The 26,979-nt window shown below is 43.2% G+C and overlaps 1 protein-coding gene across 2 annotated transcripts in view; it reads right to left on the minus strand.

Annotated features, from left to right (window-relative positions):
* Positions 1-26,979, minus strand: part of CRMP1 (collapsin response mediator protein 1) — a 420,289-nt gene that overhangs the window by 286,342 nt on the left and 106,968 nt on the right. The window contains exon 1 of one of the 2 annotated variants that reach the window (XM_069631977.1): positions 18,809-19,014. The exons of the other annotated variant lie outside the window; for it this stretch is intronic. Coding sequence (XP_069488078.1) covers positions 18,809-18,847 — 39 coding nt within the window. The 5' untranslated portion in view covers positions 18,848-19,014. Of the gene's footprint in view, positions 1-18,808; positions 19,015-26,979 lie in introns of those variants that run through there. 2 annotated transcript variants of the gene reach the window in all.

A 26,979-nucleotide genomic window follows, 5' to 3' on the forward strand; every position in this document is an offset into this window, starting at 1 on the left:
AGAATCAGAGAAATGGGTCCTCACAAATATAACTCATTAAGAAATCAGGCATTGAAATTTGGTGGGAAATTCCATGTGACTAGGCCCACTAAGGGCATACTAAAAACCTCTTCCCAGCTAGGACAGTGGGGGGGGGGGGAAGCAACCAAACCGGGGAGCAAGGAAGAGTCCAAAGACTCATCTGAGCGCCACAGGACCCAAGGAACTAGGCCCCAACATTCTGTCAGCCATTCCCAAGCTCGCAGAATCCGGGAGAGTCTAGAAGACCAGACAGCCACCTCTGGTAGCAGTGACTCTGAGTCAGAGGATGAGTGGACCAGGGTGACAAGAACTTAAAAGGCTAACAAAGTAAAGAGGGCTTTACTCAAGGTTCCCCTAAAACAAATAAAAGCTATTAGGAGTGTCATCACGCCCTACCACAAAAATGCTAAATATTCGGTTTGGGAGCACCTTGAATTATTTGAACAGATGATGGAAACTTTCCATTTGAATGACAGCCAAAGCTGTATTCAATATGTAAAGTGGACATTTTCTCCTGAATACTCCAGCTTCTTTGCAGCGCTGTAGGATCAGAACCATTCCAGATGGTCCACCTATAGGGCAGCCATACTAAAACATTTTTCCATTCATAGGAACCCTCAAGAGGCTCGCAAGGCAGCCTACAATTTACAATGTGGGGAAGACCATGCCCCACAAGAATTTGTTCAGGAATTGAATTTCCATAGACTATTTCATGTAACCATCACTAAGACATGCGCTTACTTCTTGGAAAATGTATATTATGGTTTTGAGACCGCGTGAGAGCAGAAGTGGTCAGTATTGCGTTTAAAGTTGTGGCCGCTGCATTGTGGGCTTCGCCCATTAAACTGTGCTTTCCCCCATGGCAAAAGTTCCCATGCCTCCCCTGTTCCACCTCTTTGCCTCAACCAGTTCTGCTTAATCAAGCTTATTGTTCTGTCTCTGCTTTTAAGTTTACTATTTATAAAAGATAGTACAAGATTGCTTGTCTATATGTAATGTTTTCAATTAAAACAGAACTTTCTGTTTCACAGAGAAAAAGTTCACTGCTCAAAAACAAATCGTTGTTGCACCTATGAAAGCAGATAAACATAACGTGGATGTTAATGCAAAACATTAACTTGTAGCTAAAACTCCGTGTTTAGTGACTATGAAATGTGTCGGATGACCTGATGAATATAAAAAGGACTGGGTTATAAAGCAAGCACCTACTTCAATTGTACATTGTCTGTGAGCAACTTCCTCGGCACTTGGCACAGCCTGTACGTGCCAAAGGACGTTCTCCCTCGTTGACACCCGTGTGACACCAGTTGGAATTGTGGGATCCCCCGTGACATAAGATTCACGGAAGATGATAATGACTACTGTCATGGCTGCCTCTGGGAGTGGACTAAATTCTGGCTGCAGCTGGCTGTCCTCATTTGCATGTCTCCCTGGAGAGGGCACAGATGGCGCTACCATTACTTCTGTGGCATTGCGAAGGTTGCTGGCGTGGCTGTGGATCCTGCAGCACAGATGTGGGCTGTGGACCGTCTTCTGAAGCTCCTTCATGCTTGCTTAATGGGAGAACCAGAGAGACCACGAGCAGAGGGGTGTGATGGTGATGGGTATGCAGCTAACAAGATGCTGGACAAGGATGCATGAATTGCACATTAAGACTGTTATGCTACATTGAATTGCTGTTATTTTACTCAAGTGATGCTCAATTGCACAGGGCAATATTGCATATAGTAAATAGTCACAAGTGACATGCTCCAACTAATATGTGAGTTTCTTTGCTTGCCGGTGTGTGGACATGTTCCGGAATTGGCTGTACATTTACAAAAACACCCATAATAAGGGTGACCTGTCGATAGGTCAAGTGTATTTAAAACAAACAGACTTGTGTATAGACCTAAAAATGTTGCCATATCCATGCAGGAATACAGGACTTTACTTGTGCGATTAATGCTGTTCAATTTTATGACGCTGCATGGGTAGCCATATAGAGTTTTTACATAAGGTCACTTCTGACGCCCCAGTAGCATCCAAAGGGTTCAGTAGGGAACTATCCAATTAAGATAAGGACCTTGGAAATTTAGATCTTTGACCATCAGGACATTGTAAAAGCAATTAACACCATTAACAATTCTCAGTAGATGGTCGAAATGTCAGCCTTTATCGTGTGCATCAGTGCTACGCCATGTGGCCAATATAGGCAGATGTTATGTTTTTGTTGAAATACTTGAATAATTGAGGGAAATCTGTTACTTCCACTGTTTGGCAAGCATTGGCAAAGCCAACCATGTTTACGTTTGTGTAGGCATCTCCTAGGCATTTTCCAGGGACTGCCATAGTAATACTACCCGGCCATGAGATGGCAACAATTGGCAAATGGTGTTACTAGTTGGTCATGCTATGTCATTTGCCTGGCAAATGCCTACCTAATTTCTGTACAAGAGCCAAATCTTTTGGCTTTACCAATGCGTGTTTCTGACAGGAATTCAGTGCTAGGAACAGATACAAAAACACACATATTTCCTAAGTGACAGTAGGCACATTTAGTTAGGGCATTTCTATTACAAGAGGAACTGGGTTACAGCTGCAATTAAGCCATTACCTTTCACAAGACTGCTTATAAATAGCATTAACAAACCCTCAAAAACACACAACCAGCTCGTAGAGATCCCAGGGAGGTATGGGTTGGAGAGAGATGGAAGATGGTTGGAATGGCCATGGGGACTTGCTCGGTCATTGGTGGTCCATAGGTGAGTAAACAAGCCAAACAACTCCCAAATGCTGTGCGTCCCTCCACACATCCCATTTCTCTCCTACATTCACGTTCCATGCTAATAGTTTTGGATTATAAGCACTGCATGCAACAACCAAAACAGAAAATGGGGAGAGGATGCGATGAGGGAATGCAATCCATCGCTTGTTTTTCTTTTTCCTATGCAAAATGATGGGGTTTTTCCTCTCCAAGAAAATGTGCTCTGCTAAACAGACCACTCTTTCCTATACTCTGTTCACCTGAGTGTTGGGTAAACAAATAGTTCAGTATGTCAATCTTGACGTAATGAAGCGATCTAAAAAAGTTTGTTGGTGCTGTATTTATTGTGAGAAGTGTGAGAAACCAGAAGGTGTCTCACCCACTAGTACCCAGGGATCTGTCATCCAGGTGGCCAGGAAACAGGCATCACTTTTGTGTCCACTTCCTGGGGGTGGAACAGTGCAGAGGGAGGTTTACATGGTCAAGGGGTCTTTGGTGAAAGGGACACCGGATGGCGAGACGTGATATCCCCTTCCCTTTAACACCTTTACTCCATCCTACCCGATAGAATATTTAGGAACTCTACCCCCCTTCTACAACACACTTTCTCACTGACAGCCCACTCTAAAGGAAAACAGACTAACACCCAAGCCATGTACCTGACATGTCCCAATACTATGGTCAGGAGAGGTCAGGCAATTATCAACAATCACTTAAACCTGACTTCCATTACGCTTCCCCACACGGATAAAAGGCAGAACATGAGAGCACACTTTGAGCAAGTCAAAGCACATGAGTAAACAGCAGCTCCAAGATGGCAGTTTAACAGGAGGAGAAAGGCGGTGACACAGAAAGCGTTTGAAGGAGGGAAATTCCCTTGATCTTTTCGACAAGGAACTGTTGCGTCTATGAAATCTAGAGAGAAAGTGTAAGACCAGGAAACCAAGCTCAAGAATCCTTTATAGTGTGTCGGAGGTACCCGGGGCCCTCCTGCGTCAGTAATGAAGGCGGTGGGAATCTCCTGCCACCGTGGTACTGTCCTTGGCTCCAAGCCAAACCCGATTGAGTGAAAACAACACAGCCGGTTAATTGGGGAGACCGATAAGAGACCGATCTGTGTTGAAGCCAAGGTTGCAAGCAGCAACATTGTATGGTGAGCGATGGAAAGAACATTGTTAAAGCACACGTGATACGAGAAGCAAATTAAGTTAAACTGCCGATGAGTGATTGTCAAAGGTATTGCAACTTGCTCTAAAGATCAGAGTGGCCCGGTACTGCGTGGGTGCTCAATCGAAAGTCTCTGTAATGTACCCAGCTGAAAAGTAGATAAAGTTGATCCGAACCCGCCGGAGGGAAATCAATTGAATAAGTGTCAGTTTAAGTGGTCCTGTGAGGGTCCAAGTCAAATCCTGCGCACAGTCGAAAGTCTTTCATTGTAATAAAGCTTTGTGTTAAAGCGCCTGAGCCCGGAGGAGGCGGGCCCGGGGTCAATTAAAAATCACCCAAGAAGTTGCACATGAGAATCTAAAGGAGAATGGAACTTTGGAATGTTTTTTTGTCGCATGAGGCCCTCTGCGAATAAGAGACTTTGAATGGCAAAGAGACATTGACACAGAAGACGCTGATACTGAGATTTGAACTGCATCCTCGTCCTAGAGAATGTTATGCTAATTAGCATGTGCTGTGTGCCTGGTTGGGCTGATGACTGCAGCAGCAAACACTGCCAGCCCAACCAGGCACACAGCTCCTGCTAATTAGCAAATAATTGACCAGCACACCATCTTGGTGGACACTGGTCCACTCTTCTAAATAATAAAAAAATTGAGAACTAGACCATACCGGGTCAGGACAAGAAGTAGCACCCCGGAAATACTTCCAACATTCCCCAGCAATGACAAATTCCTTACTACATATGTCTTGAGAAAGATGCCCAAGGGTTGAAACACTTGTTAGCTGACTTCTCACAACAAATACAGCACCAACAAATTGTTTTGAATTACTTTATTATGTCAAGGTTGACACACTGAACTATAAATTTACCCAGCGCTCAGGTGAATAGGGCTCAATCTCCCTTTCACAATTCACCTTTTGGAGAAAGATGGGCACTTTCTCATTGGAACCCCATCACCAGCAGCAGGGTATTTTAAAATGATACATGTTCAAGTGCAATGATCTACCCTTACTAGTGCCCCTGTATTATCCCATAGCATAGAACACACATGTATACTCTTTTGGGGCTTTGCTACTGACACACCAGCAGCTGCAATGTGAATTGGCAATATTTCAGCTACAGGGTACCATGTTCTTTCTAAGAAAAGCCTGCTGGAAGCAAATTCATTCCAACAGCGATGGGCTTCCTTTAAAAGTGCTGTCAACAAGGTTAAACATTTTTGGGGCGGTCAGGAAAGGTCCCCATAATCAAGAGGGGTTTTTGTTGCGCGCACCAATTTAGTGACTGGGGGTGCGACAAACTGGGTGTGATGTTGCAATTTCATATGTATCCAGTATTGTTAATTGTGAATGGGATACGTTACTTAGTGTTACTTTTTGGTTAAATTGATACATATTAGCTTTGCATGCGCGTGGAAAGACCAAGGCTAAAACTGCCAAATTAAATATAAATGCAATTCAGACATAATGTGCTATGGAGTGTCCAGAAGCAGGCAATAAGGAGTTTTTATAATGCACATGCAAGAAAGGGGGGTTGTCCTGAAGAATCCACTGTAAAGGAATGATAGTATTTATTAAACATGCATGTACACTGAGAAAATATATACATTTGATTTATGAAGATATGTAATGGGTTTTTTATAAACAGATTACAATATGGCAGTCAGGGGATGACTTTGAGAAACTGGTTCTGCTGAGTTTTAGAGGACAGAGGATAGGTTAATAAACAACTTCGACCTATGTGATGGCCAGCTCAGCTAAAGGACCCACCCATGGTGTTTATGGTCTGATAAGTATCGCAGAATGCAGATGTAATCTCTTGAATGCATAGGAGCTTCACAGAATGTTTTTGCTATTTGTTCTGACCTGCAATAAACCATCGGGCTAAGTGGCAATCAAGGCTAAAGTGATTCAAACCCAGGAGTTTCAATTGTATTTTCAGATGTGCTGTGAGCGATGAAATGGCAGTTATTGAGATTATAATGTTTCGATGGAGCGAGGAAACCAGGGCAAATGAGAAAGCTATTGGCGGTTCAAAGAGAACACGTTTACTCAGCCTCCTTCATATTGCTTGAAGTATGTATGCGATCTATGTGGACAAATCCTAAAAGGAGGTGTGTTTTACGTACAAAATGTGTACTCGTTCCTCAGGTGGTGTGCCCACTTGGGTTAAGGTGATTAAGTGGCCACCCCCACAAAATACATTTAACTGCATGTATGCATTTGTGTAGTGGCAATGCATTGGTTAAATATAAATATAAATATAAAGCTGTAAATGAATTTTGAGTTAGATATAGTAGAGATGAGGAAATACAGTTAAAGTGCCAAAACCCAATCTGATGTCATTTATATTATTCACTTGGTTTCCACTCTGACCTGCAGCTGCAGAGACATTTGTGTATTGTGTCTGACCTGGGAGTTTCACCCACAACAAGTTGTGGGCTTCCCGGGGAAGCCATTTATTCACTGCTGGGAAGATTGTGACACTTCACAGGAGAACAGGACATTCCTCCCCTAGTGGAGGGGTAGGAGCTGGATGCTTCAAATGGGCATCTGCAAAATAATAGGGAAGTCAAACCAAGGATGTAATTACTAGAGTAACCTTGATATGAGGCAGGGAGAGAATAGGGGGAAAGATAGTGTAGCTGGAAGAGAACCTACACACGGTTGAAGGGGTCAGCAATCTTGAAAATGCTCAGATCCCACTTCTTGCTTGGACCCCTTCTTTTTACTTCCTGCAAACAAAGCACACTGGGAACTGACATTACAAGGAGTAACCCTTGTGGCAGCAGCAAGTATTGTCACCTTATAGAAGGCTTATAGAAGGCTTGAAGTGGACCAATCTACTGTGGAAATGTGACTAGATAAGAGGTTGAGACCACCACGCTTAATTAAATCATCTTTGACATCATCTTTAAGAATCATCCTGGAACTATCTTGGAATGGAGATTTTACTGGAACCTTGTTGGGGTAAAAGCTTCATTGAGTAGGTAAAGACAAGGACTTCCAAAGAGAGACTAGACTCTCCCTCAAACCATCACTGGGGAACATTTGAGATGTAAAGCCTGGTTGCTACTGGACACTGGTACCCAGGACTCTCCCTGCTGAAGTGAATCATGACCAGTCTGGACTTCGAGCTACATAACTGAACAGTGCCTGCCTGTCCCAAGCTTCATCAACCCTGAAGGTGCTGCTGCTTATTGAACTGCATAGCATTGTGGAATTCTGTTCAGCCACCTCACTGACTCAAACCCAACTTGATGCAGCGGAAAGCACCCAGAATCCCAGCTTGGCACTGTTGAGACCCTGGCAGAAGATAAGAATATATATGTTTATATAAATATATATAAACATATATATAGACATATATTATAGTGTGGCAGTGGCCACACACTATAGTTAAGGCGATTACCATAGGACATCTGAAAATTCTCTTTCTAATAGGTTTGACTTGCCGGACAAAATGTTCGTCCTGGGCCTCCCCAGATTGGAAATTTAGGGAAAGATTCATTAAGAAATGAAAAGGTTATTAAAAAAGCCAAAAAAGCTGTTTTCGGCTTACACCCTTTTCTCATAGAGAAAAGTCACCATTTCTGCCCACCGCAGGTGCAAAAACTGATGGACGGAACTGGACAAAATGAGAAAAAACTTGTGCATAAAGCATTGATTTGATTTCAGGGACAGGTTTGGGGTAAATCTGACCAGGAGTTTTAAAAATATTGGATGGGGAAGGGAGTTCCCCATGCTCCCCAAGAAATTGCTATATCTTCCTTGTTTACAGGTTTAGAGGCTTTCCAGATGTGAGAAATCTGAGCTTTTTTCCAAAAATTCTATTGCTAATACCTTTTCACTTGCTTGATGCATCTGCATGAAATTTTCAAAAATTAATGTTTGTCAAGGGCTCCCTTAAACTACTGACTTTGGGAATAATACGTTATATTATGAAAATGTTATAAATAAAACAAAACACCACAGTTTTCAGCCCATTCACTTTCCCAAAGAGGAAAAGTGTAGCTTTTGAACAGCCATAACGTGGAAACCGCTGAGCAGATTTTCACCAAATAAGAAACAACTTGGGTACAAAGCATTGACGTAATGTCCTTTTCCGGTTTTGGGTAAATCCATTTAGTAGCTTTAAAAATATTCCACAGAGAAGGGGGTACCCTTGGCTCTTTGAAACCTTTATTTTGGCATGTCTACTTTGCAGCAGAGAGGCTGAGCGAGGCTAATAACTTTTGACTTGCTCAATGGATTTGGATGAAATTTTCTAAACAAAAGATTTGTTAAGGGCCCCACAAAACCAAACTGAGATTTTGTAAACAAATCGTTAAGAAATTAAAATGTTATTAAGAAAACATAAAAATGCAGTTTTCCGCCTACTCCTATTAATTGACCCATAAAGAAAAAGTGCCGTGTTTGAACAGCCAAGCATGAAAACCGCCTGGCAGATTTGGACCAAATAAGAAACAATTTGGGCACAAAGCATTGACTTGATTACCTTGACTGGTTTGGGATAAATCCCTCCAGTAGTTTTTAAAATATTCGACAGAAACTTGGAGGTGTCCCCTGTTCCTTAAAACCTTTATATATATATTGGCCTTGTTTCTATGCAGCAGGGAGGCTGAGAGGGTTTTCAGAAATGAAAACCCACCATTTTCTTTTGCTCGATATGAGTGATTCCCGCGATATTACCGGATGAAGCCGCAAATAGAAGAACTCAAAGCTCTATATGGAGGAGGACAAAGATGCCATAAAACTATGGAATGAACTCCTCCACAGCCTTACAGAGTCTAATAACATTTTCAACATCAGAAAGAGACTCAAAACTATTCTGTTCATGTAGTCACTTCTAGGGGAACACTGATTGTTTTGAACAACAAAGCTTAGATGGTCTGGAATAGCAATTGCAATCACATCACGTCGGGGGGTGGGAAACAAGACACTGTGTGAAGTTGGAGATTTTGGGGTGGGTTGGTGAGCCAGTTGTGGGTAGAAAAATGGTGGATTGTTGGGGGGAGACTGCGTGAATCTCACGAGATTACAGTGACAACACCGCAAGACGACCTCAGAATAAAATGTGCGTCCTATGAAGCGATCAGTGATAGGGGATAATGGAAGAGGGTTAGGTAGGAGAAAAGCAATTGAGTGGAGTGAGGGTACCTGAAAAAAAGAAGGGGACACATGTTGAGCACCTGAAAGGACATGAAGACCTTTTCAATCCTCAGCAATTTTTCCCGTTATCGCGGGAATCGAAGACCTGCCACTCTACGCAGAAATTTCTGTTATTGGAAATGATTACTGTGAAATGATCACAGGAATAATGAGTTCGAAAAGAAAAGGTTTAACATCTGCAGTGTCTACATCTACTGGGTGGGGGCAATGGGAATTAGGTAACAAAGTAATGGTGTGGACCCAAAAAAAAGATATTGGTGCAGCAGGTACAGAGGCCATGGTCGAAGGCCATTGCTAGTGACACCTCAAGGAAATATGCAACATGTTGGCCCGTGGCCACTCTCCATAGCTGAAAAAAACCTTGCAATTCAATGAAAAAGCATTAGTTAAGTGAGAGTTAAGGTGACCATATTTAACGCAACTAAACCCCTGAAATTCAGCACTCACATTTAATCAAGTCCACCTCTGAGAAGGAAATGCATCACACTAACCAAACAGTGACAGGGGGTAATGGCCAGGAGCGGGCCAGGGCATAAAAAAGCAATTGAGGGGGCTGAGGGTACCATGCTAAGAGGAGGGGGGAACTTGGTGAGTGCCCATGAGGACAGGGAAGAGTTTGGGATTTTCAAGTGTTATCGGGGGAACACGTGGGGAATCCCGTGGGCATGGGTAGTTCAATGGTGCTGTATGTGTAGTTCATTACCATTATATGGGGAATATCGGGGCAATTCTGCAGGAAGGGGGAAGAGAGTGAAAAAAAGTAATTTTGCACCTGCAGTGATCGCATTTCCTAGCCAGAGGGTAATGGGTCTCTGTACCGAAGGTAATGGCTAGTGTACCCCAACATGTACAGAGGCCACAGCGAAAGGGCAGGGCTAGTGGGCCACAAAAAACCTATTGGTGCAACATGGCCAGTGGCCATGTCTAGTGAGGTGCGAAGAAACCTTTTGGTGCAACATGTATAGTGTCTACGACCGATGGCCTTGGCTAGTGGGACAAAAGGAACTAAAGTATAACAAAACCATTGAAACTCAGAGAAAAATCTTAAACCAGCGGAGAGTTAAGGTGATCAGGTTAAACATGAAAATACACAGCAACAAAATCTTTGAGATTCAAAAGACTTGGTTAGGAGAGAGTTATGGTTATCAGATGTAATGCAACAAAATCCCTGAAATTCAGCAATCACATTTCGTGCAAGTCCACCCTAACTATCTGCCCCCTGTTGTGCAGCGTATGACCACAGTGATAACATCACTGATGGCTTCACTGATGGCATCACTGTTGACATCTCCGGTGAAATCAAACATTATATCATACCACAGCCTATAAGTCAAAACTATTGCATTAGAGTACATATGGGGGATGGTGAGAAATGGCATATGAGGAGGGACACACAGCGTGTTGGTGTTGTTTGGTTATTTGCCCACCCATTGACTTCCCATGGCCATGCTAATACCTATGGCGATTCCCACCCAGTGTCTGCCTCTACCCGCCCAAAACACATCCACCTAGCAACTCTTTGAGTTTGTTTTAATCAAGCCTTGCCATCAGACTTGTGGATGTCGAAGTTGCAATGTATAATCACTATGCACGTTCTTCACAGAAGTCCTGTTTAAAAAAAACATTGGCAAATCTGACAGTTGACTTCTCTAGACGAATTAGACATTTGCCGGACACTATTTTGCAACTGTTACCATCAATGTCCAGCTAGTACCGTTATGGCTGTGCCGGGAAAGTGCCTTTCCCATGCCTAAACAAAAGCCCAAACTGTTGCCATTGCCAATGCTTGTTTGTATATAACGTGTACCTCTCTGAACCTCCAGTTGCTTTATCTGCGGTAAGAATGTTATCACCAAGCTGGGCTCACACTATAGAGAAATACTCACCTATGAGAATGATACTGCTTTAGGGTGTTTCAACTAGCCATGGTCTTCAGTACTCTATGAATATGATGCAATCTGAAGGTGAGATTAATTAACTGAAGGTTAATCAATATAAAACTAAAATCATGATGCTTAATGTCTGTGAAGCTGAAGTGGAGCCTTCTGCGCTTTGTGGCACTGAAATCTGGAGAACGAGGAAGAGCGATGTTCTTTAAGTGTCGGAAAATTGCAGCCTGGAAGAGGCTGCTGGGGCCTCTTTAAATAATCTGCTTAGAATTGGCTTTGACGTCATTTAAGGCTAAACTAATGGGGCCCAGCTGAGGCAACGGAATCCCCTATCCAGAGCAGTGGTAGGAACACTGTATAGTTAGCTGAACACCTGAGCACACCAACACTCCCAGGAAGGTGGACTCAACATAGTGTGCCCTTCCCTGAATGCTTTCCTCTTCATCCTCGTGTGTTGTTGTCAAATAATGATTTGTAAATTCATGAACTCGCATACCTGTATTGTGTTTTGTCTTTCATTCTTTATGGCACCAATGGCGAAATGAAGTGGATTTTGACTGACTGGCTGTTCTGTTGGTTTACACCTCCATGCCCGGAAGCAACTAGTTAATTTCGCAAGCTGTGTAGGTACGATTCACAATAAACAAACAAATAAATAAATATGACTGTAGTTCAAAGAATGAGGTGGCAGCGACGTTTCCCCAGCACTTTAATAACTCAGCTCCGGGAGGCGGGCTAAGAATGCTATGAATCTGGTCGTGAGTCATTGGCGTTTGTCTTGTGATTAGGGGTGGCATAAAACCTAAGCGCCTCTTGTTCTTTTGTGGTGGGAGATGGGCTCCCTCTTGTTCCCATCTCTATTCACATCAAGAACTATTGATGTCCTCCTCTGCAGTTTTTTGTACTCATTCAATCATGAGGTAGGTGGCCCAGGTGTACATAGTTAATAGCACTACCTTGTACACTCGCTTTGCCGCCCTCGCCCTCCGCCCATTAGAGCGAACGAGGGAATACAATGGTTTATGAAAAGGGGGCGTTTGTGGAAGCCTTTGTGCACGGCATGGGCGCCGAGTATGCCGGTTCTCCGGGGCACGCTCCCCCCCACCAGGAAAGGGCAATTGCGTTAAAGTCCCCATATATTACAATGGAACTTTTTGTTTTTTGCTGCTGCCCCCTCCTCTAGCCCCCGCCGGGAAAATCAAAAGTCTACGCCAGTGGCGCACACAGGGCAAAATTGGTGGCCGTGGTTAAGGGGAAGCAGCTGCACTATTGCCAATGTGAACTGGGTCGATGAACTCCACAGCACAAGAAGGGCTCTGGCCATCATACAATCTATTTGTGAATATATCCATCCGTGTTGTCTTTTAATTTGTTTAATACTCTTTACGCACTGCTTCTCTCTGTGCATTGCTTCAGATGCTTTCGTGTCCATATTATTCTTTACTGCTCCACAATATGTGTGAATAAATGTGACCACCAATATCCACACTTTGTTGGTGTTCTTGCAAACCGCCTCATACGTATCTACCTCACCTAGGCTGAACTAGTCTGCTAAGTTCAGAGGTTGGCGATGAGGCAGGCGTTCCTGTGGGGTCACGTGTCGCAGATGCTGGGTTTACCGTCACAGTTTGCATGCCCTTAAATGGGCGGAGACCAGGAGTCCGTCTTTTTCACTTCCTCGATTCCCAGCACCCTCTGCGCTCAACTTGGTGCGACTCGATGGCCGTAGCATTTGCCTCATGTGTTCCCAACCTCGTGCACCCAGCATTAGGGCCTTGAACGGGGGGGGGTGGGGGTGGGGGAGGTTTGGACTAAAATTCCCATGATATCTCACCTTTGGCTATGCCAGCTAGGGGTACTGGGAGTTGTAGTCCAACACCTCTGAAGAGTCAAGGTTTCACACCCCTACACTAGGTGGATCATGCACCTTTGCCAATGTCAGCAGGGATGTTGAATTCCACTGTACGGGGGAAAGAGGGGCTCAGATAATCATGTGCTCTTTTTGAACATGTGTCTATAGCAGGGCCATCTTAAGTACTTTTTGGGGCCTAGGCACAGGCATTGTTGCCCCCCCCCACACCGAACCAAATGAATTAAGGGATCCAGAATGTCTGGTTGCGCTCATCTCGAGGCGATCACAACCCATTGCTTGATATGCTGCCTTGCCGAGGTCAAAATAAGCATGGATACTCTCTTTGAGTCCCCTTACCCTCTTCATTCTTGTTGTAATTAGAATGATAAACAAATAGCATTTTAAGGGCAATATTCACAGTCCATAACAATGGTACTTGCGTTCTAGCAGAGGTACAGGAAACTTTTCATCAATAGCAGCCACTAGGAAGGTACACCTGCCATAGTATAAACGCAGGAACAGTTGATATGAACAAAGTGCACATAGTCCAAAATAGACAAATGGCTCAGATTCTCTGCCCAACAGAATTTAAGTGTTCAAGTATTGATACAGAAGACAGATTGGAAGCCAGGAGAAAGCTACACATGTCACAGCATAGGTATTGGATAAAGATTATAAACTACCAGGACTGTGTCCCTATCCGGGCTGACTAAGGTTGGAAGAGGGACATGGTTTTCAAGTAGTGTTGCTATTAGAGAATGAAGGAACAAGTGTCTGTGGTGTGCAATATATCAATGTACATTGTTATTATAAAGGAAGCAACATGATAGCAAGTGAAACCATGAGGGATGCTTTTTTGACGATCGTACCATGAGAAAAAAATCACTCTGTAGGACGACAATTTCTCCAAGTTTAGGGACTGACAATTTTGAAATGTTAGGTAATATGAGATTATTTGAGATGCCCAGGATCACATATTTGTTAAGAGGTGACGCTGGGATTTGACTCAACTGTGCAATTTCTGCCCTTTACCTCTTTCCTTTCTAGATCTTACCATGAACTAAAATGATCCTATTTTATAGAAATGACTTGGAAAGTGCACAAATAACATAACCAGTCATGACATTTTTTTTTTAAACAAAATTTTATTAGAGCTCATGAACGATTGGAATGATTCTAGCTTTGTTGCCTCCATTATCAATGGAGGTATATAAGTACGAGTATATTATTATTACTATTGTAGGTTATTTATAACGTACTTAATACCCAGGGGTTTCTAAGACCCGGGGATCAAACCTGTGTTCCTCCACGTCATCTTGTTTCCAAAGCGAGCGCGTTGCCCCTGAGCTATCCTCCTGAGACAAGTACTAATGGATGTGATCTTAAAAGATTTTATCTGTGTTTCTCTTTTGTATTGTAAAGCTTTAAATATGCCCAAAACATAGGCTTGTGAAATTGCCATTTATAAACGACCAGAAAAAAATCTGAATTTTACAAAAAAGCCAACTGTTTTTTGTGTCAAGTGAGCAGACCTTAAAATATGCTTGTCAGAGGCCTGAGATATCTGGGCCGCTTTCTTCTGTCTAGAACACCTTTTACTCAAATGGCCTGAAGAAAAAGAAAGATCAGGTAATGGGCTAAACAATGCCACTAGCATGTGAGAAGGCAGTGCAGTAATGCTAGTGATATCGGAATGTTTCCAGGATCATTGTATCCTCTGCTGGCAAAGCCAAGTACACGCAGTAAAGCTTTGGTTCCACAGTCTTGAATTTTTATACATAATCACCTCTCTGGACTAACACTTTATGCTCCTCATCGAAAGTGGCTGGCTAGGTTTTACAACTCCCCATTACCACAAACCATTTTCTAGACCTTCACCACACTGATTCTATGTTTGTTTTTATTGCAACCGCTATCTGGTGTAGGTACGTTGCTGACAATAGCTCTGGTTCCTGTTATGCTACAAACAAAGTACATATACATGCAGGTTAATCAACATCAAACATAGGAATGTCTGTGTCAGCCTTGCTGGAATTTTGTATTGTAATCTTGCATATGAACTCAGATCTCTGCAATGAGTGCTTAACACACTGAGCTATCTTCTGAACCATCACAGCACTCAAATTTATCAATATGCATTTCAACTCTGACTATTGCACTTGATCGCTATAATCCCCACAGAAAGGTGTGAATGCTACAGGAGTTGTGCCCTAGTGAACGCACAAACTATGTATACCACAGTGAACACAAAGCATTACAAGGTGAATTCATGAGAGCAGAATTTACTTGTCAACCACAGACAGGCAATAGGTTTAGAGCTTCAGTGGCAAGCCACAAAATAACCTGGCATGTGCTATTTCAGTTTGGTAACAAGGGGAACTGACTTCTTTAGCTCCATCAGTTTTGTGGGGCATCCGCTGAGGTGTGGTCCCGGAGCAAGTGCCCCTTTGGCCCTCTCATAATGACGTCTCTGATCGATAGGAGATGACTTCCAATGTATGTAAACCTTCTGTACTAGACTCATCTCTGTGCGTTGCTTTGCTGTAATCGTGTACTCTCTGTAGTCCATACTGTTGATGTTGCATTGTTTTTTCACCTCTCACAATGCTGCTCCTGGGCCCGATTGATCTAATGTGGTCGGTAGGGGGCTGGCACGGGATCCCTAAAGGTAGTAGAAGATGCAGACTCTGCAGGCTGGCTTGGAAACTCCAGAACATGTGCTGCTTGCTTGTAAATGAATGATTGAGAATAAAGAATGCATCCCCACCCATGCTGCACACAATTCCATTTGACTGCAACAATGGAGGCATTTGACTTTTTATACACAAAAATGTGTCTGGCAGTCATTAAGATTATGTCTGATGTCTCAAGCAAAGTTGCAGAATTGATGTTAGCTTGCATGATAATGACTTTTGTGCTGTGATGTGTGACTGAAAGTGCCTTCCTGGTCTGGAATGCACCTAACTGATAACCAGTGTTCTTTTAATTTGAAATTCATTCTATGCAGGCGAGATCACTAAAAGAAATATTTAGATGCGGCCTGTTTTGAAACTGCAGTCTGTTCGGCCATCTTGCAATATGGACAGAATTGAACAGTGCCACTGGTGTATTCAGATTTTTTATTGCAAGTGGTAATAGTTTATGCTATAAGGTGGTCCAAAACCTATAAGCCAAAACAATTGCATTGGAGCACAGCTAAGGAGAGGTGGCATATGGGGAGGGACACAATGCTTGTAGGTGTTGTTTGGTTATGTACCCACCCATTGACTGCCCATGTCCATGCTAACCCCTTTGGCCATTCCCATCAACTTCCTGACTTTTCCTGCCCAAAACACACCCTCCTGGAATCTCTCTGTGCTTGCTTTATCAAGCCTTAACATCAAACGTTGTGCTCAAAGTGCTTACCAGTGTTTCTTCAAAGCAGTCTAATCGTTTCTTTGGAGCTATACACGTGGTACTGGTGTAATGAAAACGTCTTAACCAGGTCTGCTTTCAGCCACTTGATTAATAAGCCAGAAGTCCTTTTAAAGGCAAGCTTTGGCAAAGCCAACAGTTTCGGTTTGTGTATAGGTGTAGATAGGAATGTGCCAAGCGCTGCTATTTTCCAGCTGTGACCATTGATGGCCTGTTGGTACCATTAGGGCAGTGCCTGGCAAATGCCTTTCCCATGTCTGCATAAAACCCACAACTGTTGGCATTGTCAATGCTTGTTTTTTGTGTGTTGCTATCTTGGATTTAATGTTTGGTTTGTTTCAATCTTGGGAAGAAACATAAATACCGGATGCAGTTGCATTTACCAAGGACATGTGCAATAATGTCCTATGTCTCTTACCACTAACACAAAAGAACCCAGACATGTGGATTATTGTATTTTTATTGTATTAGCACAACATTCTTAATTTGCACCTCCCAGTCATTTTACATAGCCTGGCCCCATGTATTCCATATTTTCCTCTGACCATGCCCGAATCTCCCCACCTGCCATCCATAAGGACGGAGAGACTGGGCGGGGTGTAAGGAGCCAGGGATCAGAGGTCAGAATGGGCTGCAGAATACCCCCGGATCCACGAAGATGTGATAGATGGTGCCTGGTTCGCCTGCCACAGTATCCTTTTTCATGGAACATTTCCAGGGCATTTAGTAACATCCATTGGCATGGAATAGGCAATGCACTGCCATATTAGTACTTTCTGGTCATAAAACGGATACAGCTGGCAGATGGACTCAGTACCTGACCAGATTATGAAAATCCCTGGCAATTCTTGTCTAATGCCTATACACGAGACACAACTGCTGACTTTGCCAACGCTTATTTGGAACAGGAATTCAGTGCAAGGAACGGGTGCATGGACACACATATTGCTTATAATACAAGTGACTGTCGGCACACTTGCTTACGAGGTTATTACACCGTGAGCTGGTTTCAGCTGCACTGAAGCCAGCGCCTTTCAAATAACGCTGCCATCTTCTTACAGAAGCCCAAGGAGGTCCCGGGGTTGTGTGTTTTGGGCAGGTGGTGCGGGTAGTAGGTGGGAATGTCCATAGGGACTTGCATAGTCCAGGGTGGTTAATGGCTGGGTAAAAAACCCAAACAAAGCCCACAGGTGCAGCTGGGTCCACCTCCCACCCTATCTCTTTCCTAGTTTGGACTCATAGGCAGCGCTTCTAGCATCACATAATAGCCCAAACTATAAAAGCGGCCAGGGGGTCACGGGGAATCCGCGTGAAGAGAGAGAGACGAGGAAAAACAAAGGTAAATGGCAGCACGCGCGCCGGGGGCGGGAAGGAGAGCAGGTGCATTGTTAGAAGAATGCTGCGGTGGGATGAGCCCAAACAATGCTCGGGAAGAGGTGCCAACCTCTTTGTGAAGGGTGCCAACTGGGCAGTAACCAGTCCACAATACTTTGTGCTTCCTTCCTTAATGTGGGATTGCACTCATGCCCTGGCAAAGAAGAACCTCCCCCTGCCCGTGTGGGTACATCCGCGAATGGAATGGCGAGAACACGGCAACGGGTCTGCAGCTGCCGGGCGACACGAGGCCCCGCCTGAGCCTTTGTTCTTCAGGCCCCTCTTCTGCATTCCCACTATCCTGTAGCAAGAGGAATTCATGAGAAGAGCGCTATCCTCTCTGCGGCACTTCCGACCCGGCAGCCAAGAGCGTGTGATTTTAGATGCACCCTCACGGCCTGCTCGTGGCCCCTGCGGTTACTGGGAGTGGCCGCTGCGTTTCTTTGTCACGGCGCCTTCACATCTGTGGGGCTTTTTCTCCCACCGTTGATACAGCCGCAGCAGGGCGTGACTCCGGCGTTCGGCGGTGTTTCCCCTGTTAAACCTGCACAGGTCTGTGACCTGCTGCCTGCGGTCTCTGCTGGCTGCCTCGCCTCTTCTATTCCGCCCCTTTGTTCCCCCGAGGAGGACCCGCACCGCCGGATTCCTTCATCCAGATGTGCGAGCGCACGGAAGGGTAATAGCACACTAATAATAGTAATAGCCGGCGGTGACCCACTAAGCACATGCCATAAATCAGGCACCCCCCCAACCCCCCCGTGTGCGGCGGTAACAGCCCACCTCTGGTCCCTGCTGCCCGTCTCCCCCCGCCAGGCTGCAGCCACACGCTTCACAGCCACACGCTGCCCAAGTCCCTGGAGGCGGCGCCACTGGGAAGTTTCTCTTGTAGACGCTCCTGCTTGCTTTTTTGTGAGCCCTCACTCTCCCCCTTTGGTATCGCCACGCCATCATGACAAAGAAAGGGGTCTCCCACCAGGCCCCCCCATCTGTAGACTACAGCGATGCCTTGCTTACTTTGTAAACTACTTGCTACATAACAATCCCATTTACCAGTGCCCCTGTCTGGCAGGTGCTCAGTATCTAACAAAGAGAAAGCGCCTGCCCTGCCAGAGCCCCTCATGCCAGCTGCAGGTAGGTGCCCATCCATCTGCCCTGACCCATTTTCCTTACCGTGAGGTGAGGTATGCTCTTCCGCCCCTGGTGCGACATCTCCTGCCCCTTCAGCTGGTCACCGGCAACACAATAAAAGCAGCGTAACGCGCAGACAGGGGACCCTTTTCCGTCCAAGAGAGTGCCTTCTGCAAATTCTAGTGCCACCTATTGCAGCTGCCGTATGAGAAGGGGAGGGCATCTTCGGCGGAGCTGGTCCTGGCTCTGCCCATAGACAGCAGCGCCCTCCAGTGGCAGCACAGAAAGATGGCTCATTTGCCTGCTTTCAGAGCAGCTCGAAGCCATCTGTTCCTAGATTCACTAATTCCACGTTTGGCGCGGGTCCACGAGTCTTGTCATTTCTCTCGTATAATTTCGAAGGAAGGGGTGCGTATGCATGGACATTCTATTTCTCACCCAAACACGGCCCTCTGCCCCCCTTGCCCCTCTCACGTTCTCCCCCATCACTAACCACCTCTCTACCCTATCTCTCACACAGAGAAATGTTTCTTGTGCCTTCAAAATAAAGAAATACTGAACACATCACCAAATTACACAATACCACGTTTCGCCACCTCTCGTCTTCCGTGTCCCTGTCCTCTTTCTCTCACTCTCCCTATCTGTCTCTCACCTCTCGTCACTCCTCTCTTTCTATCCCCTCCCATCTATCCACCCTTACCCCGCTTCATACATCCATATTACAATGTAGGTGAGCACTGGTTCCGAACGGGAACTTCCAATGGAGTTTTATGAAAACACGAGATTCAGTAAAATCATTTTGTCTTGGGCTTGTTTACAATCGATTTCTGAAGGTAATTGAAATGTTGCTAATGCTTTACCAAGGTTGGTGCTTTATAGATACATTAAACATTAACCAGATACATGTTACATATATTCCTCAGTTGTTGTGCACAGGATATTAGAAAGTGCGCGAGACATAAGTGAACATTCATTCATCTAAGATAGCTTTGTGCGCCGAGTGTGAGGCCTGTTGTATTCACACCGCTGGGCCAGGGTCTGCAAGCAGATTGCGATGGCAGCGAGATTGGTCAATGGATTACCACTGTATGTGCCAAGTCTTCTGATAAGGTGCTTGTTTGGTTGACTGGAGCTCTGCTGAGCTCATTTGTTTCTGTAAGCCCCCACACTGCTCCAGATAGCTGGCCAGTCTGTGCCTTCTCAAATGACAATTAAAGAGAGTCACAAAAAAGCCTTCATCCAACTGTCTAGTTTATTTATGGAAATGCTGGTCTTTTGACATGCAAAACGTGTTGGTTTTTAAAAGCCCGTTAAGTGTGGAACGGGGATATCGTCCCGGCAGCAAGTTATCAGCCTGATCAAAGCGAGGGCGGATAACGAGGGCTCCGGGCCCTTAGCCTCGTTCCAGCTCTTGGAATGGGGGATTAAGGCTATTAACACCCAGGTTACCAAAGTGGTAATCCGGGGTGCAAACAAAAAAAAGTATTTCCCTTCGTTCAACGGGACACGGCGTGCGTCCCCTTGAACAAAGGAAAATACATTTCCAAGATGGTCGCCATGGAAAGGGAAGTGGGGCTTCGTAAGAGAAGGAGTGGGTCCGGGGGCGACATTCGCTGCCGCAGAAATAAGGTAAGTAGGGGGTTGGAGGGTGAGAAAAACAACAACAAAAAAGGGGCATGTGGAGTGAAAATACAGTCCCAGAGTGACAGAGTTTGAGAGGCCATGCAAGGCCCCATTATAAGAATGAAGTTGGGTGATGTTGATGCCTATTGAAATATGCAGGCCAGTCCAAAACACGTCTTTTCTAACGTGAGGCCTAGAGGGAGAATGAAAATGGGCCTCCGTCATCTTTGTCAAAATGGCAAGGCACTCAGCTGAAGGAGAGTGTGCCTCATAACTGTAATATTGCTGTGTCCAATGAATTGTGCTGCAGATGCTGACTTTTGTGTAAACTGGGAAAAGGCACATTTTGAAGATTAAAAACTGCAGCAGTACACATGGGAAAATATACATTGAATTGTCCATTTGAAAAATAAAAAGGAGTAATTATTGTTCCTTACATTTAAAAAGTGAAGCCAAGTGACATATTTCATTTGACACGGAGAAGGACACTTGACAGTTACTTTCCACAAATAAACTGACATTTAAATCGAAGGGCCTACTTTTTGTTGAAGTGAATCGTTTCCTGTGTTAACTGTGGCCTTTGTGTGAATAATACTGAGAGTGAGACTCATATCTTTTTAATTATGGTCTTAAGGAAAGATTACATTCCTAGACAACAGGCCCAGTTGAAATACCAAATGTTACATGTTAAAACAGATCTTTTCGATTTAAAATGCTATCTTTCTCAGAATTATGCATGTAACTGGCTGCTGCTGCTTCCCCCACTGAACTGCTGTGTATCTGGAACTGTGACCTCCAGACCTTTGGATGAGGCCCACTAGGAAAACAGGCCTCGTTTTCACTTTAAAATACAAAGAAATATAAAGAATTATATCAGAAATGTGGAGGTTGCAGATAAGCCGGGCAACAAAAATGACCTTTTAGGGTTGACTCAACCCCAATCAATGGCCTTAATGGATCTTCAAACATTGTGTAAAAACAGGCATCTACTGATAATCAGATGTTCAGGTCACATGTGAATGGGGAGAAATTAAACTCATGAGGGGCTTTGTTGGGAATATGAAACTCTGTCCTTCCATATGTATCCATTGCTATTTTTTATTTTATTTATTGTTATAGTTGTTAATCAACTATTCAATAAACATTGTCCTCTTGGGTCTACACAAATTAATATAGATCTTTACAGAACAACATAGTCATAAACATTCAGACATTAAGCAAACATTACACATTGGTCATCCAAACATTAAACACCAAGAAAAGGAGGAAAACAGGGTAAAAGAAAAGATGATAAGGATGACATTAAAGTCAATACAACAGGTATATGCATATTGGTACAATACCCAATGTTAATCTTCATATAGTACCATCGTTCATAATTAAAGAATGACGGTAACCAAATTGTGTCTCTCAAGAATATAAATCACATTATTCGGAATCTTAGTAATGATTTCAAGTTAGTCATCTAGTTTTAGATACATTATAAACTTAACAATTGCAATTTAGACTGACGATGATTTAGAGGTGTAAAAGTCTATTTCAAAGATCTTATGAAGTTAGATTAATGTATTGGTCAAAGTATGGTTTCAATAATGAGGTTTGTTGCCTTATCAAAGAGGAGCACTCTGTTAAAAGATGCTGAACAGTTTCAGAGTGTTCTTGATTGCCGCAGAATCTACAGAAGTTCTCTTCATCAGTTATTTGATGCCGTCGGGCCTGTATTGCCCTAGTGTTACATAGGTTTAGTCGATAACGTAACAAAAAGGTACAGAATTTGGGATTGGGAAACTTTAAAAGGTATGATTCTGTAGCTCAGAATCCTTTTTCAATTAAAGGATTTTCTTGAGTTACTCTATACGTTTTGCACAAATCTATCGTACTGATCCACTTGCTACGCATTTGTTTGTGTTTAGCTCTGGATGGACTGGAAATCAGGAGTTCTTCCGTGATATCTGCGACAGTCATTACAAGCAGGACATGGTTCCTCCATTTTTTTGGGTAATCATGGTTTGATTCTACCATATAGTTTGCGATCTCAGTAACCAGCATCTCGCCATCCTTAGCCATACAGAATGTTCTGTATAGTGCAAGGGTTTTCCAGATGCTCATAACGTGTAATGACGGCAGCCCCAACTCGCAACTGACAATACAGATTGGTTGACTTGAAGGAAGGGTCAGGACACGTTTACAGAACCGTCCTTCAATCAGCGCCCAAAACTGTGATGTTCGGGTCAGTTTAGTTTCTATGCCATAAAGGATTGTTGGTATAACCTTTTGAATGTAGAACAAGATCAGTGTTAGGCATGAACATTTTCCGTATTTTGCTTGAATTAATGCAGCTTGTGATGTCAGAAATCTGACCTTCGCTTGTAATTCAGTTAAGTAGGGCACATCAGCTGGGTGGTTATTAATATTAATTCCCAGCTATTTGTAATAGTTTACCACTTCCAGTTGGTGACCATCAAGATGCCATTTGTTATTAGATGCTTTCTTGTGTGTCTTTCTAAAGCCACAACACAATACTTTAGTTTTTGTGATGTTAATTTGGAGCATGTTTAAGCAAGCGTATGCTTCCAAAGCTGTCAACAAATTCTAAAGGCCACTGGGCGTTTTGGACAACAGGACTAAGTTGTCCGCGTATAATAACCATGATACGCGAGATGTGGCTAGTCATAGAGGATCTGAAATAAGTCCATTAAAGCTAATGCCCATGTCGGCAATGAAGAAATTAAATAACGCTGTGGCTAGTACGCAGCCCAGTTTTAGTCTGCGTTAAGTATTTATTGGGGTTGAAAGCTGTCCTTGCATCGATAATCTAACCCGTACAGAGGTGTTAGAATATAATTGCATGATAAAGGTTAGGAGTAAAGGGGGACAAGCTGCTCTCAAGAGTTTATTCACCAGTAAGGTCCTGCTAATAGTCAAAGGCAGACCTAAAGTCTACATAAGCCATGTAAACTGGCTGGTGTGAGATCTTGGTTTGTTGTTGGATTGCTGTTATCGTGTCAGATATATTTTAGGGCCCATACCCGGAATAAATCCTGTTTGGTGATGGTCAAATTTTTTTGTTTGTGTGATCCACTTGTTCAAATTGCTAAGGATAATTCTCGCAAAAAGTTTTCCTTGCACATCTAGGAGCGTAATGGGGCAGTAACTATCAGGTAAATGTCTATCCCCCTTTTTAAAAATAGGTACGATCGTAGATTTGCGCCCGGATGCTGGTATTTTCCTAGAGTCAAGCACTTTAGTAAAGATAACATGTATGACTTATGCCCATTATTTTGGATTAGTTTTCATAATAAAATTTGAAATGCCATCAGGGCCAGCTGCACTTGATTTATTAAGTTTAGAGATGTAGTATTCAATATCTTCAAGATCAAACAAAATGGTAGAGGTTGACAATTCGAAGTCAGACACACTAATCGACACTTGATTATCGGCAGAGAATAGATTTGTAAAGTGATCAACTCAACTGTGTTCTGTAACTACGTTCAATTGCAAGGACAATTGAGATGTAAATTTGGTGCGATTAAGTAGTTGCCATGTAGCTCTCGAGTTATTTGATGCTAAAGTTCGGAGCATGTCTTCGCCATTGTTCTGATACATCAAGGTTTTTCTTGAGGTCACCCAATTTCTGTATTGCATTTTCAGACGCTGAATCTGCGAATGGTGGTGTGGTAGATTCAGATTCTTAACTGTTTGTATATCTCTACGCAGTGCTGATTTCTGTTGTTTAAGTTCAGGGTCAAATAAGTGTCTATGCTTGAAAATAGGTTTGTTTTTTCTATTATCAATCTCGGAAATAAGTTGCAGAGCTGCTACATATGGGTCCTCAAAGGGTGCTCTTTGAGCTTGTATGTTGAATTTTATGCAATAGTAAAGACTGTACAGCGGATCACCATTTAATCTAAGCCGATTTCGGCCATTGCAGACCACTAAGTCTTTCATTGCACATTCTTGATGAGGTGTGAGGGTTTTGTAGCGCCATGAGATGGTCAGCTGATCGTGGTTACTATATGATTGTTCTTTCATGACGAGGTGTACTGGTCAGTGTACACATAGTCTATGGTAGCTTGTTGTTTTTGTCTGCGCCAAGTGGAATTGTAAGGGATGTCACCGTTCATAGCACCCTTAAGCATTAGAAGATGGCGATCAGCCATTAAGGTCATCCATCTGGACATTATAACTGTATCCTGTTCAGACTTTTTACTAAGGCATTGCAGATTCAGATCACCCATAACAAATGTGGATGTAATAGTAGGATCTACAGCAATTAGATCTAACAAGGATTCAAGATCAGCGAAGAAAGCATTGTCAGAGATGGCTATACAATTCGAATAAATATTTACCAGTGCTATTATTTGTACAACCGGAAGATAACTATTCGGCTCAGCCCATTTCAACATTGAAAAGCCAGTAGATAATTTGATTGCCACTAATAGTCCTGCCATTGGTCTACCCTTGGGCTGCTGTATTGCAGGAGGTGCTATGACTGTGAAATTGTCCCATACTTGTATAGCAGTTAACCATGTTTCTTGAAGAATAATGATGTCAAATTGCTCAAGGTCGCTTAAATCATTATTGAGGAGATGTGCGTGACCTTGTGTATTCCAGCTAAGTAAGTTGATGGGACAGGTCACAAGTGTTTGTGGTCGCTACGTTAAGTGAGCAGGTCATAGACTATGGTCTTGTTTGTTATGGGTAGAAAGATGGTTTGTGTGGTCTGTTAAGTGACTTCAATTCAGAAATCCCACTAAGTCAGTGCCTCGTCTGGGACGCCCTAGGGAAGCCCTTATTTATATATTTTTATGACAAGTTATACTCTGGATGATAAACCCTTATATAACGCCCCTCTCTTTGAATCCCCCTGACCTCACTGAGCCAAGAAGTAGGTTTGTTTTGCAATTTAAAAGATTTATTGGAAAAATTAAACAATATATATATATATATATATATATATATCACACTTTTATAATAAATTTATATTTGATAGCACCCTTATGAATATAATGTTGATCAACAATAGATAATCTGACACTAGCACACTTCTTTACAATCAATGAGGAGTTAGTATAGGAAGGATAAGGTAGCAGAAAATACTTTTATGGTTTCAAGGAAAAGCAATGAGGGAAAAATGCAGCACAGAAATAAACTTGATATGATTTCAACAAAAGATAATATGATCACTTTTTCTTTGACAATTCCCCCCCCCATGCAAGATAAGGAGATGGAAGGGGAGCACACAATTCTCAGGAATACCAAATGCAATACAAATTTCAAGTTCCCCCCAGCGAGCTTAGAGGAAAACAGGTATGATTTTAAAGCAGGCAAGATCCTTTTAAATGTGGTGGCAATGAAGTGAAAAATATGCTGAAAATGCTTTTAATTCCCTCTAGAGGTTCAGGGTGAGTGAGAGATACTTTAAATCATTTCAGGTCAGCCCAACCAATGATTCAGGGATGGTTATCAGGTTGAAAACGGGATTCAGTAATGGAAGCAAAAGACAGATATTTTTACATGTGGTTGAAATGAAGCAAAATGTCAATTCGTGGCAATTTTTCTGAATGCGTCGAGCGTGATTACGGAGGAACTATAAGGAGTAGCAAGTCGGTTTTCGGCTTGTTGGAAAGGTTAGACTCTTAGCTTTAAGATGAAAGTTAAACCATGATTCCAAAGATACAGACGATTTTATGAAGGTAGTTTTTCAGAAATTAAATAATGATTCAAAATGGTAAAATGACACTTTTACAGGTTTAAAATCGGAGAAGGGACACACGATTCTATGATGCAGTTCTGGACAGGTTGAAATAGTTTGAATTAGATTATTTTAAACTAAAAGATTGGTTCTGGAACAGTTCTAGCTGAGTACTCACACTATGAATTTGAAATAGGCCGTCAGGGTCTGGTCAGCATGTTTGGACTGGACTCCTGGTGGGTGGTTCTGAAGTCACAGCTCTCTGGGTCAGCTCTGCTCTGCACTTCACTGCGGTCTGGTCTCTGCGTCTCTCTGGTTCTGGTCTCTCTGGCTACAGCACTGCTTTCAGGGTCTGCTACCGGTTCTGGCAAAAGTTCTTGGCAAAGAATACAACAGCTCGCCCAGCTGTAGAATAGTTTGGTTGGATTGCTGGATTCTGAAGGCCTGCTGAGAAGAGTTTTCAGGTTGGGTGTTAGGCCTTTGCTTTAAGTTCTGTAGTCTATCTGGAGTCTAATTTCTGGATGTTCCTTCTAGATGTTGTGTGGTCCAGCAAAATGCTCTGCAAGAAAATGGAAAATGAATGTCTCTACCTGGGTTTTGGTTTTCCTTTTATGTCTTTAGAAAATGGGTGTGTGCGTGGCATAACTAAGCCTGCCCCTCACAACTTATCATTGGCCAAGTTTTCCTCTCTCCCTTGATTGAGGGAAGGAAATGGAGTGTCATCGTGATAAGGTAGTTTATGGGTCAGAGGATCCACCCCTGGTCAATTTGCACACAAATCTATTCTTGATCCAAATACATATTTATCTATGTACCATTTTTCTAATATTATATGTCCAGTTAACATATTTTCTGTAGCACCAAATCATCCGATCCCTTTCTTTGTAAGATGTCG

Source organism: Ambystoma mexicanum, chromosome 6q (assembly GCF_040938575.1).
Source record: "Ambystoma mexicanum isolate Mex_15411 chromosome 6q, UKY_AmexF1_1, whole genome shotgun sequence".
Classification (NCBI taxonomy): Eukaryota; Metazoa; Chordata; class Amphibia; order Caudata; family Ambystomatidae; genus Ambystoma; species Ambystoma mexicanum.